The following is a 16,131-nucleotide window of genomic DNA, read 5'->3' on the forward strand; positions in this document are numbered from 1 at the left end:
CTCTAGGGTCTGTGTGTGTGTGTGCGCGCGCGTGCATGCGTGCACAAGTGCTGGTTGAAGCCTTTAAAGAAGTGGATATTATGGGAAGGCAATGACAAGTGTTCCTCCTTGGATCTTGAGTCATAGTTTTCCAAGTGTGAACATTAAAACCACGGATACAGTGAACTCTGCAGTGGTTACTTAACAATTTGAGAAGAATTTCACACTGTCATTGAGACCAGGATGGATCAATGTTTACCCTTCTGTTAGAGGAAGGTGCAGTGAAGGAACATGACGACTAATGTTTAATATGTTCTGACTTGGGTCCAATTGAACACTCCCATCAAGGCTCGAGCTAGGATTTGTTCAGGTATTAGTTGCTAGGCAATAGGCTTCATTATTCCTTAGAGTTTGTGGTTGAAAGCCGGACTCCTTTCACGTTGTTCTAGGGAGGGCAAGTTGTTGAGGAGAGAACCTTTGTTTCGGCATCGGCATGGCTGTGATGGGTGAAATAGTGGGGAAACTAACTCAGGAAATTAGCCTGTAATCACATTAGTTTGAAGTGGTGCAGTGCAGCAGCGATGGGGGCTGTTTTCAGGAAATCATTTGTTTCCTAAGGGGCTACAGCAGAAGGTCTGGCTGTTAAAACATTTGCATATCCCTTCAAAGGTGAGGGTTAAAGCAAAACCATCCCCCCTCCCCACCCGCCACTCCTCAAAGCAACCCCTTCAGAAAGAACTATGCTCAGTTTTCTCTTGGGATTGTCTTTTGAGGTGTTTCATTCAGCTTTAGCAGCATTCAGAATCACAGGATTTCAGAATTGGAAGGCATCTCAGAGGCCGTTCTGGTACCATAGAAAGAGCATTGGCTCCACAGTCAGAGGAGCTGGGTTCCAATCCAGACCCTGATAATTACTTGCAGCATGGCCTCAGACAAGTTACTCAGCCTACCCGGGTCTCAATTCCTCGTCTGTATAATGAGGGGATTAGATAGGAGAGGATAGGTCCAGGATCCATCTTCTTTGGAGCAAGGATTCACTGTACAAATGTATTGATAAGTTGTTATGCAGGCTTTGCATGAAGACCTTCAATGAGCAGGAGCCCACTATTCCCAAAGTCAACCTAGTTTAAAAAGTCATCTCTCAGTTATTTGGCATATTAGGAATTGATGGGTACCAAGCGTCTGTGATAACTGCCTCCATTGATGGAGAGTAAGAGGTTATAACATGTCAATAAGTCTAAGTGACTGCACCTTAGTGCAGCCAGTTACTGTCAGAGGTAGCCTTTGAATGCTCATCCTCCTGACTGTCAATCCTGTACATTTTGTAATACATTTCTAAAAACTTCATGTAATTTTTGATTTATGGAGTGAAACAAGCATTTCCACAACATGGTACAATAAAAAAAGATGATTGCACATGAAATCGCAAATCTGTTATTGCTATTCCTTTTAAATATATAATAGTTATCATGGAAATTTCTGTTTTTTTTCTTCGCCTCCCCTGCCCTTCTCATTGCATGCATTCCACTGCCTCCGATCACTTTGGATTTTATAAATTGGAGACAAGCATCGATGAATTTCTCAGCCAACCTTAATCCCTTTTTTATTTCTGAAGTTCATACCGCAGGTCCGGTAGTGTGAAGAGTGAACTGGGATGGGGTCTCGTTATTCAAATTCTCATTGTTTATTTCCATTGTTTTGGAACCACTGACCGTATTTTATATATAATTTATAACTTCAAATAGCACAAATTGGAATCCTACAACCACTTCCCATGATTCATAACACATTCATGGCCGTCTGCCCGTAGTTTTAATCTTAGGACCAGAAGACACCTCAGGGATTACCCAGCCAGGCTGCCTTCTCATTGTACAAATACAGAAATAGGCCTAAGCAGATTGTGATTTTTCCAAGGTCACAATAAGTATCAGAGGTATGGTTTGAATCCAGGCTCTCAGACTCCAAATCCAGTGACCTTTGTACTGTACTGTGGCCCCTTTCTGGCACTAAACATTTTATTTAGTTTCATAACCTGCAGCATCCTTGCCCATTTAAAGTCCTATGCCTGCCTCCCCATGGTAGGGGGGAGGTTCCAGTGAGAAGTCCATTAGCCCAAAGTGAATTGAAATATGGAAGGGAAAGAAGTACAGCAGTCAAATTTGATAATGCATCTCCAGGTGACCTGGAACTTAATTTTTTCTACTTCAATGGAGTCCACCTGTCTTCTGCATAATTTAAAGGACTGGCCTTTTGACATTGGGCCTTTCATTATAGTGAAACACCAGGTGGGGGTACTCCAGAGAGTTGGGTAGCTTTGTTGGCTGCACACCCTACTGTCTCCATGTGAATGACCCAGATTTAGGAACCATCTCACGAATCTGTCTTTTGACCAAGTGCCACGGAAGCAGCCCAGTTGTTCCAAGCCAGTGATCCACTGAGCCTCAGTCATCTTGCATACCCCAAACACTTTCTTATTAGACTCATGCTATATGAATTGCAGTAGAAGCAGAAGCAACTAGTCACTTAAAAAAATGAAAGCTTTATTTGGGATTTTTTTCCATCACAATTATCTACATGTATATTCATACACCCTCATCCAATGAGCTATCCTTTGTAACCAATAGAACCCGTTAAGGATAGAGTGACCACGTCACAAAATGTCTGCAATACTCTGAACCCATGGTTCCCCACCTCTCCAAGGAAAAGAAAAAGGCACATCTCATTTCTTCTCTGGAGCCAAAATTAGTTCTAACTTTACAGCGATTAGCTTCATAGTATTCTTTTTTATTGGCGTTACTATAGTCGCTGGGTGTCTTACTTTCTGGGTCCTACTTGCTTCATTCTGCATCAGTTCATGAAAGTTTCTTCCGTATTTCTCTGAATGACTCATAATAATAGCTAATATTCTACATTACTTTAAGGTTGTCCAATCACAATTATTCTCTCATTCGGCCCTCATAACAACCCTGGGAGGTAGGTGCTATCATTACTGCCATTTTGCAAGTGAAAAAACTGAGGCAGAGGGAGGTGAAATAATTTGCCCAGGGTCACATAGGTAGTAGGTGTCTCAGGCTGGATTTGAACTCGGGTCTTCCTGATTCCACTACTTAGTCATTCCTTAGACCTTCTAGTTTTAAATCTATGACCTTCTCTACTTTATTATCTCTTTCATTCTTTCAACAACTTTTCTCCCCATCTCCAATGTTTTCTGTCTCCAGCTGGATCCCCCTGCCCACAATCTTCTCCTTGGTGCACAGGTCTGATTGTATCCCTTTCTTTTTCAAACAATTCTCAGTAGCTCCCCAGTGCCTGCTGAATAAGATACAAATTCCATTATCTGATAGTTAAAACTTTGTGAACTGGCCTCAGGTTACCTGTAGTGGATTGATTGAGGCTAGACTTGAAGTCAGGAAGTCCTGGAGTCCAAACTTTGCCTCACACACTTTACTAATTGAGTGACCCTGGGAACTCTCTCTCTCTTCCTCAGTTTCCTCATCTGTAAAATGAGGAAATCAACCTGGATTAATCAATCAGTAAACATTAAGTGCCTACTATGTGCCAGGCATAGTACTAAGCACTGGACTATATGACCTACAACATCCCTTTCAGCTCTAAATCTGTAATTCTAGGAGCCTACCTTTCCAAACCTGTTTCACCTGGTTCCCTTTTAGCCAACAGTTTGTTAGTAAGCCTTTATGAAGCACTTGCTGTGTGCCAGGTACCATCCTAGGCCCTACAAAGATACGTACAAACTGTTAATTATCTTAAATTTATGCTGTTTATAGTTTCTTTGCACATAATTGTTTGTATGTTGTCTCCCCCATTAGACTATGAGCTCCTCGAGAGCAGGAACTGTCTTTTGTCTTTCTTTGTATCCCCAGTACTCAGCACAATGCCTGGCACATAGTAAGCACTTGATAAGTGCTTACTGACTTGTACATAGTAGGTTCTCTGTCAATATTTTTTGTTGAATAAATGCTTATTGACTGACTGACAACAAATTCCCTGCCTTCAAGGAGCTCCCGTTCACTAACAAACAAGGAAGTCCATCTCCTGGAGACCTGTCTATGTTGGAGCAATTACAAGGATAACAAGGGCACCTTTTCCAACATGTTTGCTTGAGGTTCCCCCCTTTCTAGTGATTTCTGCCCATTGCCCCACCCCCTCAAGTCATCAAATCCAATTTCCTTCCCTCTAGCGTTATCCAGCAGCCAAGGAGAATTCTTACTCAATGGAGACTTTGTCGTAACAATGTCCAAAAAGGAAATCAAAATCGGGAATGCTGTCATCGAGTATAGCGGCTCAGACAATGCAGTTGAAAGGATCAATTCAACAGATCGCATTGAGCAAGAGATTTTGCTTCAGGTAAACTTTAGAGCCCAAATCCGTTGGCTTTTCTCTTCCTAGCAAAGGTGGTCTACAGAAACAATCTTTTTTGTGTGTGTATCCACATTTCAGGTCCTCTCAGTGGGCAATTTGTATAATCCTGATGTGCGTTACACTTTCAATATTCCAATTGAAGACAGCCCTCAGCACTTCTACTGGAACAGCTACGGCCCCTGGCAGGCATGCAGTAGACTCTGCCAAGGTATCTTCTTGGAGGTTGGGTTTTGCTTTGTTTTCTGAAATGACTACCTTCCTGCGATCTGTGAAGTTTTCTGTCCACACACTGACTTCAAATCTCCTTTTTCCATGTCCTCTTGATCATTTGAATCTGTGGCTGTCCCTCTTGAATAGTTTAACTGGCCCTGATAAGTTTGCACATACAGATGAGTCTGTAAATAATCATCTTTGCTGCATTACCCAAGTTTGTTTGCTTTTCCTCCCAGGGCCAGATTTTGAAGTCAGATTATCTGAAGTCTTTTTTCCATTTCCCTTTAGTAGATAACATAATGGATAACTTTCCTGGAATGATAACTTACTCATTTTGGTTTTTTTTTCTTTCCTTTCTCAGGGGAACGGAAAAGAAAACCTGTCTGCACCAGAGAGTCTGATCAGCTCACGGTTTCAGATCAAAGGTGTGATAGGATTCCTCAGCCAGAGCCAGTCACAGAACCTTGTGGCACTGAGTGTGAATTAAGGTAAGGCTGTGGGTTTCCCTGTTAACCATCTGTTGCCTTAGTTTCATTGTGGTTTTCATATTTTCCTTTACTCTCAAATCCTTCCCTGTCTTCTCAAAGAAAAGACATCCGCCAGCTTTAGGTCATTTTGAAGCTGATTGTCCAAGCCCGGTGTTTCCATTTTATAGAGGTTTCCTGATTCTCCTTTGCCTATCAGACCAATAACTCCAACCCAGTCTGCCAAGGATTTATTAGAGCCTCCTATGGGTCAGGCACTGTGCTAGGCAGTGGCGATACAGAGGCAAAACAAAAGAGGGTTCCTGCTTGCAAGGAGCTTCATTACCTGATTCAGTAGCTCTTTGTCAAATCCCAGAATCAGACTTTAGAGCCTGAGGGGACTTCTGCAGCCATCATAGAAGGGGGTAAAAAGCACAGCAGACTCTGTTGCTACTTGGTGGGGGGGAAGGTAGGGGCTAAAACAAAATTCCATTCAGTCAGAGAGTAGCTAGAACATTGGACTTAGAGTCAGGAAGACTTAAGTTCAAATTCTGCTTTAGACTCTTTCCTAGAAATGGAACCCTGGGCAAGTTACTTAACATTTTTGAATCTTAATTTCCTCAATATCTAATGGAGATGATAGTAAGATTTACCTCAGAGTGTTGTTCTGAGGATCAAATGATATTACTTATGTAAAACATTTCACAAATTGTGTGCCATTTGTGTATTTGCTGCTGCTGTTGCTGCTCCTCCTCCTCCTCTTTCTTTTTCTTCTCCTTACTTCCTCTTCTTCCTCCTCCTTCTTCCTTCTTCATCATTATCACCATTGTAGTTATTATATTGACAATAATGGAATAGTAAACAGAGAGTCGGCCTTAGAGCCAGAAAGATCTGGATGCACTTCCTATCTCTGACCAACATATTGATTGTATGACTTTGGCCCAGTCACTTACCTTCTTAGTGTTCCAGGCAATTCTCTTCCTCTCTGTTATCCTTATATCCATCTCTAAATCAATCTCTGATGGCTAGATAAGAGTCTCATGAGACAAGCAAGAATGGTCCACTTTCAGGGAGTAAAAGTCAAACAACAAGCATTTATTAAGTGCTTACTATACCAGACAAAGAAGGTGTAGACCTTCGCTAAGAGAGGGAGTTTTCTCATCTAGGAGTTCTCTATACTGAGAAATTATCACTCTAATCCTTATGAGCCCGTATTGTTATTATTGCCGGTGATAGTAGTAACCATTCACTTTGAATTTTTAAGCCATCAGACTGATGTGATGACCAGTCGATCTTAAATGGTTATTTAGAGGGTTAGTTCCACATGGGCATAGCCTAAAACATTCCACAAAATGCATGTTCCTTGAGGGCAGGGACTGTTGCATGCTTGTCTTTATCTCTAGTACCTCGCACATAGAAGCTACCTAATAAATACTTCTTGAATTTAATTAACTTAATTTTGGATTATTTATACATTAGAATGATCAAGCACACCCCTATGTTCACCAATCATTTCAATCTGGAAAGCCAAGCCAAATGGGAGCCCTTTATTTATTCTGGGTTGCGCACAGTCGGTGGAGCTTTTGTATTCTCTGCATCCTTAGTGATGGAGACTGGCTGGTTTACTGCTTTCTGTCCCTTTGGGGAGAGAAATAGCATCTCTCAGGAGCCTTCCTTGAGCTCCTCTCTACAATCTCAATGCTCACTTCCAAATCTCTCTACTGGCTGCATGGGAAATCTCATGAATCAAACATAGCTGGGGAATAGCAACTTCCAGAGGCCAAGCACATGGAATGTTCACCATTCCCATTGTAGCTCTCTAAAGGACCAAGACAAAACAATGACAGAGACACAGGCCCGAGTTTGTACAAAAGGCTTAGAGTGATATTATGAGATTATAAGAATAAATGCTTCTTTAAGAGCCCACTTTAATATCTAGAGTAGGAGTACCAATCTTAGGGCTGAGATGATATTGGAGCTTGGGTCCCCCCTTTTCATCTTGTCTCCATTTCTGATTGGAGCCATTTGGTTTCTCCCAGTACCACCATCATTTAGCTTTGACAGTGTAGGCCAATGTTATCATCCCAGGGAAATTTACAAAAGTCTAAAAAATAAAAAGGAACCTACGGAAAAGTAGCCCAGACTTTGTCACTTTTCCCTCTCTGAACTTGTTTTTTATCTATTAAATGGACATAGTAAAAGCACTGCCTCGCAAGCTAATTTAGAGTGGCATGTGACTAAGTTAATCTGTGTAAAGCACTTTTCAAACTTTAAGGTGCTTTGGGGTTCAGACCTTTGAGTTAATCAGTGAAGCCAAGGCAGATCAGGCCATGTATCTTTTAACTCACATTCCTAGAAGGCCATCTAGGGCTTGTCCATGTTCACAAAACTAGTCAGAGAGAGGTCTGGAAACCAGGTGTTTGCGAGTCTAAATTGAGCCACAGGTACAGAAAATCATCTTTATCGATGTAGATCAGGAACCTTTGTGAAACTTATGGTCTCCTGAGGCATTGACAGGCTAAGGAACCTTCCCATAGTCTCAGAGCTATTTTATGTCAGAACTTGAACACAGTCCCTCCTGACTCCTAGGCTGGATTTCTACTATATTTCTACTACTACTACTATACTGAAGTGCTTTTCTGTATACATTATAGTACTTAATAAATGCTTATGTTGCTACTTGTTAGGGAAAATAAGTAGAGGCCAAAAAAAATAAAGCCAATGCACTCAAATGGTAGATAGAACTCTAAACCTGGAAGCAGGAAGACATAGGTTCAAATCCCACTGTAGATGCTAGGCAAGTCACTTAAAATCTCTGGACTCAATATTCTCATCTGTATAAAGGACATAATAATAATATTTTTGCTTATAGTGTTTTTGTGGTAAGAAGTACTAGTTACAGCTGAGTACAACTAGGGATCATCAGGGAGCCAGCTTGAAAAAGCCTCATGAAAGATGATTGTTAAATTTTCAGCAAACGCTACAAATCAGGGCTTGATGTGTTGTGTTGTTGATTGTCTAGATTTAAATAAATGATGTATAAAATGTATATGATGCCAATTAAACTTGAAAGTGTGTCATGGGAACTTTTTTTTTCCCTCGGAGAGCTGGTTGTTAACCATTTACCAGCATACCCCTGGATAGGATTATGACATGAAAGACAAAGGAAGAAAGACTTGCCACAGCCTCCAGAGGACCTAGTTACAACTTTAGTTGTGATTTAATTTTCTTTTATATTGTCTGGCTTTAGAAGCACTTCTCTGAATAGCCAGGAGAAGGGATTCACATCTAACTCCTGTTTCATTCCTGGCAGTTGGCTGAAAACCCAGGCCTCTGCCCTCCATCCAGGTCTGCATCTCTGAGAGCAAGGCTGGATAATAGCGATTCCTCAGCCTGACTAAAGCACAGAATACAATGGTGGCATCATGGCTCAGCCCATTGCAGAGTAGAAGTGGGAGAAAGAAATCTCAGGAATGAAGATTCCAAAGGAAACTCCCACATTCCCATGGTTCTCTAACAGGATGACAAATGTCCTTGAGGAATGTAATGGGCCACACAAATGCACATTATTTCATTGACTCCCGGTATTCCCCAGTGTTGAAGGGAGTGACTTACCTTTGGCACTGGACAGCGACAGACCCAACTTTTGTTGGGCTTCCTCTCATATTAAGATTCATTGCAAAAAATCCCAAAGAAGCACATCTGAGCCTAGAAAATATTGTCCTTTTTTTTTTCATTTTGGGTTGGATTCTGGGTTATTTTCTTTTTTTTTTTTGAGAGGTCAGACTCACATCCCCCTCCAACATTTATCATTTTCATTTTTCTGTTATATTAGCCAATCTGATAGTTATGAGGTGGTATCTCATAATTGTTTTAATTTGCATTTCTTTAATCAATAGTGATTTAGACCATTTTTTCATGAATGTAGATAGTTTTGATTTCTTCACATGGAAACTGCCTATTTATATTCTTTGACTATAAATCAATTGGGGAATCACTTGTATTATAAATCTGACTCAGTTCCTTATATATTTGAGAAATGAGGCCTTTCTCAAAGACACTTGCAGTAAAAATGCCAGCTTTCTGCTTTCCTTCTATTCTTAGTTGCATTGGTTTTGCTTGTGCAAAACTTTTAAATTTAATATGATCAAAATTATCCATTTTACATCTTGTAATTTTATCTCTTGTTTGGTCCTAAACTCTTTCCTTTTCCATAGATCTGAAAGTTAAACTATTCTTTGCTCTCTTAATTTGTTTATGTTGTCACGCCTTACGTCTAAATCACGTGCCCACTTTGACCTTATTTTGGTATAAGATTTAAGATGTTGGTTTGTACTTATTTTCTGCCATGCTATTATCCAGTTTTCACAGCAGTTTTTATCAAATAGTGAGTTCTTGTCCCAAAAGCTTTGATCTTTGCATTTAATAGGAAGCCACTGGGGTTTACCAAGTAGTGGAATGACCAGAACAGACCTGCGCTCAAAGCATTTTTCCATTTTCAGCCTGATCAAATTAGATAATGTATATAAGGCACCCCAAAGGACAAAGCACTACATGAATGTCAGACATTCCTGTTTTTCTCTTTCATTTTTTCTGTATTCTTTTACCTGTAATATCCACTCCTACCCTGCACCTGTAAATTGTTTGTTCCCTTATGTCCACTACTTCGACTGGAGTAATTGTAGTATTTGCTAGTCAGCTTTTTGCATCCTTGAGCCCTCTTCAGGCTGTTATATTTCTGGTTATATCACTGCATATATCTGGAACATACTCCCTCCTTACCGCAGATTGAATCCTTAAATTTCCTTCAAGGCTTAGCTCAGATACCACTTTTTTTTTTTAGTCTATGACTGCCTTGTAGAAATGTGTATTTGTGTCTTACCTACTTCTCTCAATTGTAAATTCCTCTACAGTTAGAGTCAATCATACCTTGCAAATCATAATATCACTGTAATTGTCATCCTTAGAGTTGGAAAAAAATTAGAATTTTTTCACATTATTTTCTTTGTCCCCTACATAGTTGGGGAAAGTATTTTCCTACTATCACCTGTGTCCCTTATACAATGATTTTACAGATCAGAAAACTTAAGTTATACTAAGTTAAATGATTTCCACAAAGCCATAGAACTTTGTATCTCTTATTGAATCTAAAACTGACCTTGAACATCATAAATACTCAACAAGTAGTTGTTGAATCAATCTCTCATTTATATACAATTATTTTATTTAATTTTAAAGTGAATATTGAATGGATTCATTCTCCATGTAAATTATTTACATTATTTCTTCTTGATTTGTATACTTTTTATTGATAAAAGGAGTATGAAAATAGAGAGAATTATTCAGATAATTTGTACATGGCTTCTTCTGAGTACTTATATGTAACCCTTAACAAAGAGAATGGCTAAACATTCTATCTCTGAGGGTATAAATATTTGAAGATGTGTCCTCAAAGAAGGCCAAATGTCAAAGTCCAGTTTATCATAAATCTTTTTTATTTTTATTTTTTTGCTTTTTGGCAGGGCAATTGGGGTTAAGTGACTTGCCCAAGGTCACACAGCTAGTACATGTGTCAAGTGTCTGAGGCCAGATTTGAACTCAGGTCCTCCTGAATCCAGGGCCGGTGCTCTACTGACTGCACCACCTAGCTGCCCCTTATAATAAATTTTTTTTTTATTTTTTTGATCATATTTATTTATTTTTTTTATTTTTAGTTTACAACACACAGTTCTACATAATTTTGAGTTCCAGATTTTCTCCCCTCCCTCCCCAAGACGGCATGGAATCTCATATAACTACCATGTATAACTTCACATTGAATTAATTTATACACTAGTCAAGTTGTGGAGAAGAATTATGACCAATGGAATGAATCATGAGAAAGAGAAGCGGGAATGCTCCCCAGACTTCATGCCACCTTTTCACGGGGCCATGCTAATTGTCTCTGTGTCGTTGCAGTTTTAGCACAGATGATGCAGAAGCAAGCGCTCAACGTGATTTCCACTGTGATCGATGATAAATCCTGATGCCGTAGAAGTAGCTAGGAAGAGATTTTCATTAGTTGGGATGCAAAGGATAGATAATGATATACTTGGGACCTAAAGCATCACTCTCTCCATCTGAAGCACAAAAATGTTCACCACCCTCAATAGTTTCCAGGTTCTTGTACGTCAAGGAAAGGACTTCCCCTGAAACTATAGACGAATAATGTTTGGGTGGAAAAGGCAGCATGGTGTAGTGGGTAGAGAGGATTGCCTTACAGTTAGAAAGCTCTGGATTCAAATCCTGCCTTTGATATCTCCTATCCTTTGATACTATAACCGTGTGACTGATCATTACCTGACTTGTCAGGACCCATAGCCAGTATTCTTAAGAAGATAATTTGCATATGACTAGCTAATCTGCATCAGTGGTAGGAGATTCCATGCCATCAGTTCCCTAAATCAATGAAATCAGAAGACTGGCCAAATTTTTTTTTCTGGTAACATCTGTTTTGGGGATCTGGCTGTTTTTTCTAAATGGAAAATAATAATTCACATTTTAGAGTACTTTAATATTTGCAAAATTCTTTCCTGGAAAACATTCGATTTGGTTCAACAAGTATTTACTGAGTCATATAGTGTATGGAGTCAGGAAGACCTGAGTTCAAATCCCACCTCAGACACTAGCTGAGTGACCCTGGGCAAGTCTCTTAACCTCTGTCTGCCTTAATCCACCAGAAAAGGAAATGGCAAACCACTCTAGTATCTTTGCCAAGAAAAGCCCATGGACACTGTGGTCCAGGGGTTCATATAGAACCGAATACGACTGAACCACAACAGCGGGGTACGGAAAAGGTCAGAGCCTTGGAGTCAGGAGGACCTCTGTTTAAGACCTCCCTCTGACACAGAATAGCTCTGTAACCATGGGAAAATTACTTCATTGGTCAATGCTACAGACTCTGTAAGACATTAAGTTTCAGGTGGATTTCTGATCTGCATGGGGTGGAGGTGGATTTTTGTACCTGAGGCTGGACTTGACATCAGGACAATCTGAGTTCAAATCTTGTCTCAGATACTTTCTAGCTGTGTGACCCTGGGCATGTCATGTAACTCCTCACTGCCTCAGTTTCCTCATGTGTAAAATGGAGGAGGTAAAGATAGCCCATGCCTTATAGGGTTATTCTGAGGTTTAAATTTAATTTATGTAAAGTACTTCTCAAGCCTCAATTATGTATATTATGTATAATATATAATGTAATATATAATATTTTGTTTTACATGATATATAATATATATTAGCTGCTATTATTATCATTGTAAAATTATTATTTTTATTTTATCATACAAATAAAATCACAATTCCAGACCAAAAAAAAAAGACACAGCATCATAAAATGAGAGCTGGAAGTGATTTTTAAAAGCTATTTAATTCCACCCCCTCGTCTCACAGATGAGGAAAGTGAGACTCATAGAACACCCAGAGCTTAGCATAGTGCCTGGTACACAGCAGGTACTTAATAAATGTTTATCGACTGACTTTATTATTTAGCAGCTTTCCCAGGGTCACACAGCTAGGAAGTATGAGAGTCAGGATTTGAACCTAGATCTTCTTGCCACCACGTCCAGAACTCTATCCATTATGCCACATTCCTTTTTACTTAATGGTACCTGTCCTCGAGCTTTGACTAATCCTTGAGACATTAATAACTCACACTTACATAGTATTCTATGGTTTTTAAAAGCTGTTCTCACAATAATCCTGGTTGGCCAACAATACAGTTACTTTTCCCACGACCACCCTTTTACAGATGGGGATACTGTTGTTAGGTAGTCTAGCATCATCATACTGTCTGTATGTATCTCCTGACTTTATGTCCTACACAATATTTATGATATCATGCTCTTTTCCTTTGAGAATTTGTTCTTTTGACCAGGCAAAGGATAATAAAGGTTTTAGCGTTCTCTCATAACCACGGGCCCAGCTAGTATATAGCATTTTGGCAACCTGGGGACCGGATGCTTGGCTCCCTCAACTCAGGATGGAAAACAGCGTTTCCTCAAGGGTATGGTGACGGAAGGCCAAGAGAAGGTAGCCAGGAATCAAAGGGTGGATGAAAGTCCCACATCTCCCTGTTGAGTTTGTCCATATAATTGCCTTACTTCCTCAGGGAAACAGCCCACCCTGCCTAAGCTGTGACAGGATGAGATAAAGCATTGTTCTATGGCCTTTCGTTGAAAGTGTTCCTTGTTAGAACAACTGCCCCCCTGAAGATACCATTGCACTCTTAGCAGAAAGCCACTATAGCCTGCTTCACTTTGCCCCTCTGCATACTCTGGACCTGCTGGAACATTTCTCTCCTCTCGCTTTCTGTGATACCATTATGGTATTCCGCGAATCTCTCCCTTGGAAGGGAGGAGCCTATTGTAGTAGTGAAACAGACATTCACTATGGTGTTACTGATGAACATGACAAGCTGTCACCCAGAAATGGCTAGTTTTACTATCACAGCTCTGACAGCTCACTGCACTGTCATTAGATGCTAGATACCTGGAGACATTTGACAGCTCCTGATGTCTGAGTGGGGAAGGGGAGAAGAAACTTAGGGGCTGAACCTTTGTCCTTCACTCTACAGAATGAACCTCTTCAGCTCCTAATGGAAATTAGAGGGAAAATAATGCTTCACTGTACAAAAATTTGCTTTGCTCATGACCTTTTCAGGAATGCAACTCTTGTGTAAAGTGAGGCTCTGGTGCCAGCTACTTTAAATTCATTGTTATTTGGAATCTGCCAGCATCAGATGGCCTATGACCTGGGTCATCGAATTTAAAGTAGTTGGCATTCCCCAGCCGACTAAATTGTGCTTTGCCATTAAAGTTGCTTGTTTAGTACCAATGATGTGTCTTTTGGATCAGAGAGCCCTTAGCTTCGATAACTCCAAGCGTGACCAGCAGCTACAAATGGGCAGGAAAGGGGGCTGTGAGGCCAACATCTCCTCACCTCATCTTCCCTTCCTGATGGGTGTAGGGGTATAATAGGGGACTCTGACTAGGCCAGAGAAGGCCTCTGCTTTATGGAAGGGGTTATCTCTCCTGCTTATTTTCTCTTGATCGCATTCTTCCTGGGACAGACAGAGATGGGATCATTATAGGATGTAACAATCTAGGACTCCTTCTGACTCTTGATCAGTCAAAGGAGAAGAAAGTGGCAGGAGCATAGGCGGGGGTGGTTGTGGACAAATGGGTACCACCAAGTCCAGAAAAATGTCCCTCATTCAGACTAGTCTTCCTCTCAGTTCAACAGTATTTTACAGCTGCCCACTTTTGTCTGTCAAAGCCTACAGTAGCTAAGAAATTTAAGACCTGGCCCCCACCCTCAAGAACTCAGTAAAGTCACTAACAGTCTAGGTGTTTAATCCAAGTATGTGGCTTGGTTTCTGCCTTGACATTTACAGTCTTCCCTCCTTTCTCTCCTCCCTTCCCCTCTTCCTTTACCTCTCCCTCTCCTTCTCCCTCTTTTTCCTTCCTACAGCATTTTAAGGTTTACAAAACCCTTTACATACATGAGGTCTTTTGATCCTTACCACAATCCTGGGAGATCGATTACTGCAGGTGTTATTACCATTTTCCAGGTGGTGAAACTGAGGCTTAGAAGTAAAATGACCTGCCCATGGTAACACAGCTAGTAGATATCATGGGCAGGTCTAGAAACTAAATCAGCCCTCGCTGATTCCCAAACCCAGAGTTTTCAGTAACCAGGCTGCAGCCCTGGTTCTTGGAATAAGCACCAGGCTCAGCAGACTCAGAGCTGGAAGATAGCTCTGAGATCACTTAGTACGCCCTTCACCCAACAGGGAAAGTGAGGCCTAGAGAAATGAAGTCTTTTGCTTGTTAAATGCCTTACTTGATTGTAAATAACCAGATAATGAATGATCTGAATCCTTTCAGTTACATTTTTGCCATTAACTAGATTTGACTGTGTCTGGACAAATACTGGTGACAGTCGCGACATTACGATCGGGCTTCATGGGTGAAAACACTTCATCTTGTGTGAGCCCCACCACAACCCTGTGCAGTAGTGGGTACAACCAGTGCCATAGTGGATTGACTGCTGGAGTCAGAAAGAACTGAGTTCAGATCCCAACTTAAACCTTAGGGCTGTAGGACCCTAGGCAGGTCTGCCCTCAACCTGGGTTTTCTCAACTCTAAAGCGAGGATAGTAATAGTGCTGACTTCCGAGGGTTGTTATAACGATCAAATGAGATGATGCGATGTATTTAAAGTGGTTGGCAAACGTTAAAGTGTTGGCTGCTCTTATAGCTAAGGAAACTGAGGCGAGATTAAATGAGCTGCCTGGAGGTACCGGTTGAACCGAATGATCCTTGGAGATCCCTTGCCCAAAGTAGCAGAAGTGAAAAGTGATATAGCCAGACCTGTTGAATCCCATGTCAAATACCGTTAACACTAAGCCACACAGCCTTGCTAGGCTCCTAAGGACATAAGTTCTGGCGATCGACCTCCATGTTCTCTCCCCGTACTTTGGCAGCTGTGAAAAATCCAAAGGAGAAGGTGGTTTGGAATTGGATTTTGGCAGCTTTGCCGCAACATTCAGTCCATTATTGTTTGCATGCCACAAAGGTAAGCTTTTCCTGCAAATAATCCTCTCTACCAAGAAAGGAGTCATTTGTTTCTCCTGCCCTGTTCCTTCCTGGGTAGATGGCATATTGCTGGCAAGAGCGAATGTAGTGCCCAGTGTGGATTGGGTTACCGTACTCTAGACATCTACTGTGCCAAGTACAACAGGCCTGAAGGGAAGACGGAGAAAGTGGATGACAGTTTCTGCAGCAGCCACCCCAAACCAAGCAACCGGGAAAAATGCTCTGGAGAATGTAACACGGGAGGTTGGCGGTATACAGACTGGACAGAAGTAAGTCAGTTCTAATCATGAGAATATACACTTTTTATTTTTTAAAAAAAATCACTCTACTTTATCCATTGCTGGCTTCACAGTTTTAAAAAAAAAATGTTTTATTGATTTTTTTTTCATTTACACACACACACACACACACATGCGTTGGAGCCAGCTAGAGCTGGCTCTCAAGATCTGATTGTTAAAT

General features: G+C 40.8%; 1 protein-coding gene and 1 non-coding gene across 2 annotated transcripts in view; one reads left to right on the top strand and one right to left on the bottom strand.

Annotated features, from left to right (window-relative positions):
* The window catches only part of ADAMTS9 (ADAM metallopeptidase with thrombospondin type 1 motif 9), a 191,911-nt gene that overhangs the window by 72,947 nt on the left and 102,833 nt on the right, over positions 1 to 16,131 (top strand). Inside the window, exons 17-20 of the mRNA XM_036738867.1 lie at positions 4,178 to 4,344; positions 4,438 to 4,567; positions 4,934 to 5,060; positions 15,731 to 15,941. Coding sequence (XP_036594762.1) covers positions 4,178 to 4,344; positions 4,438 to 4,567; positions 4,934 to 5,060; positions 15,731 to 15,941 — 635 coding nt within the window. The remainder of the gene's footprint in view (positions 1 to 4,177; positions 4,345 to 4,437; positions 4,568 to 4,933; positions 5,061 to 15,730; positions 15,942 to 16,131) is intronic.
* Positions 10,919 to 11,020, bottom strand: LOC118832427. The gene has a single exon (XR_005009190.1). It is a non-coding gene; the product is annotated as a U6 spliceosomal RNA (small nuclear RNA).

This window comes from Trichosurus vulpecula, chromosome 9, assembly GCF_011100635.1.
Source record: "Trichosurus vulpecula isolate mTriVul1 chromosome 9, mTriVul1.pri, whole genome shotgun sequence".
NCBI lineage: Eukaryota > Metazoa > Chordata > Mammalia > Diprotodontia > Phalangeridae > Trichosurus > Trichosurus vulpecula.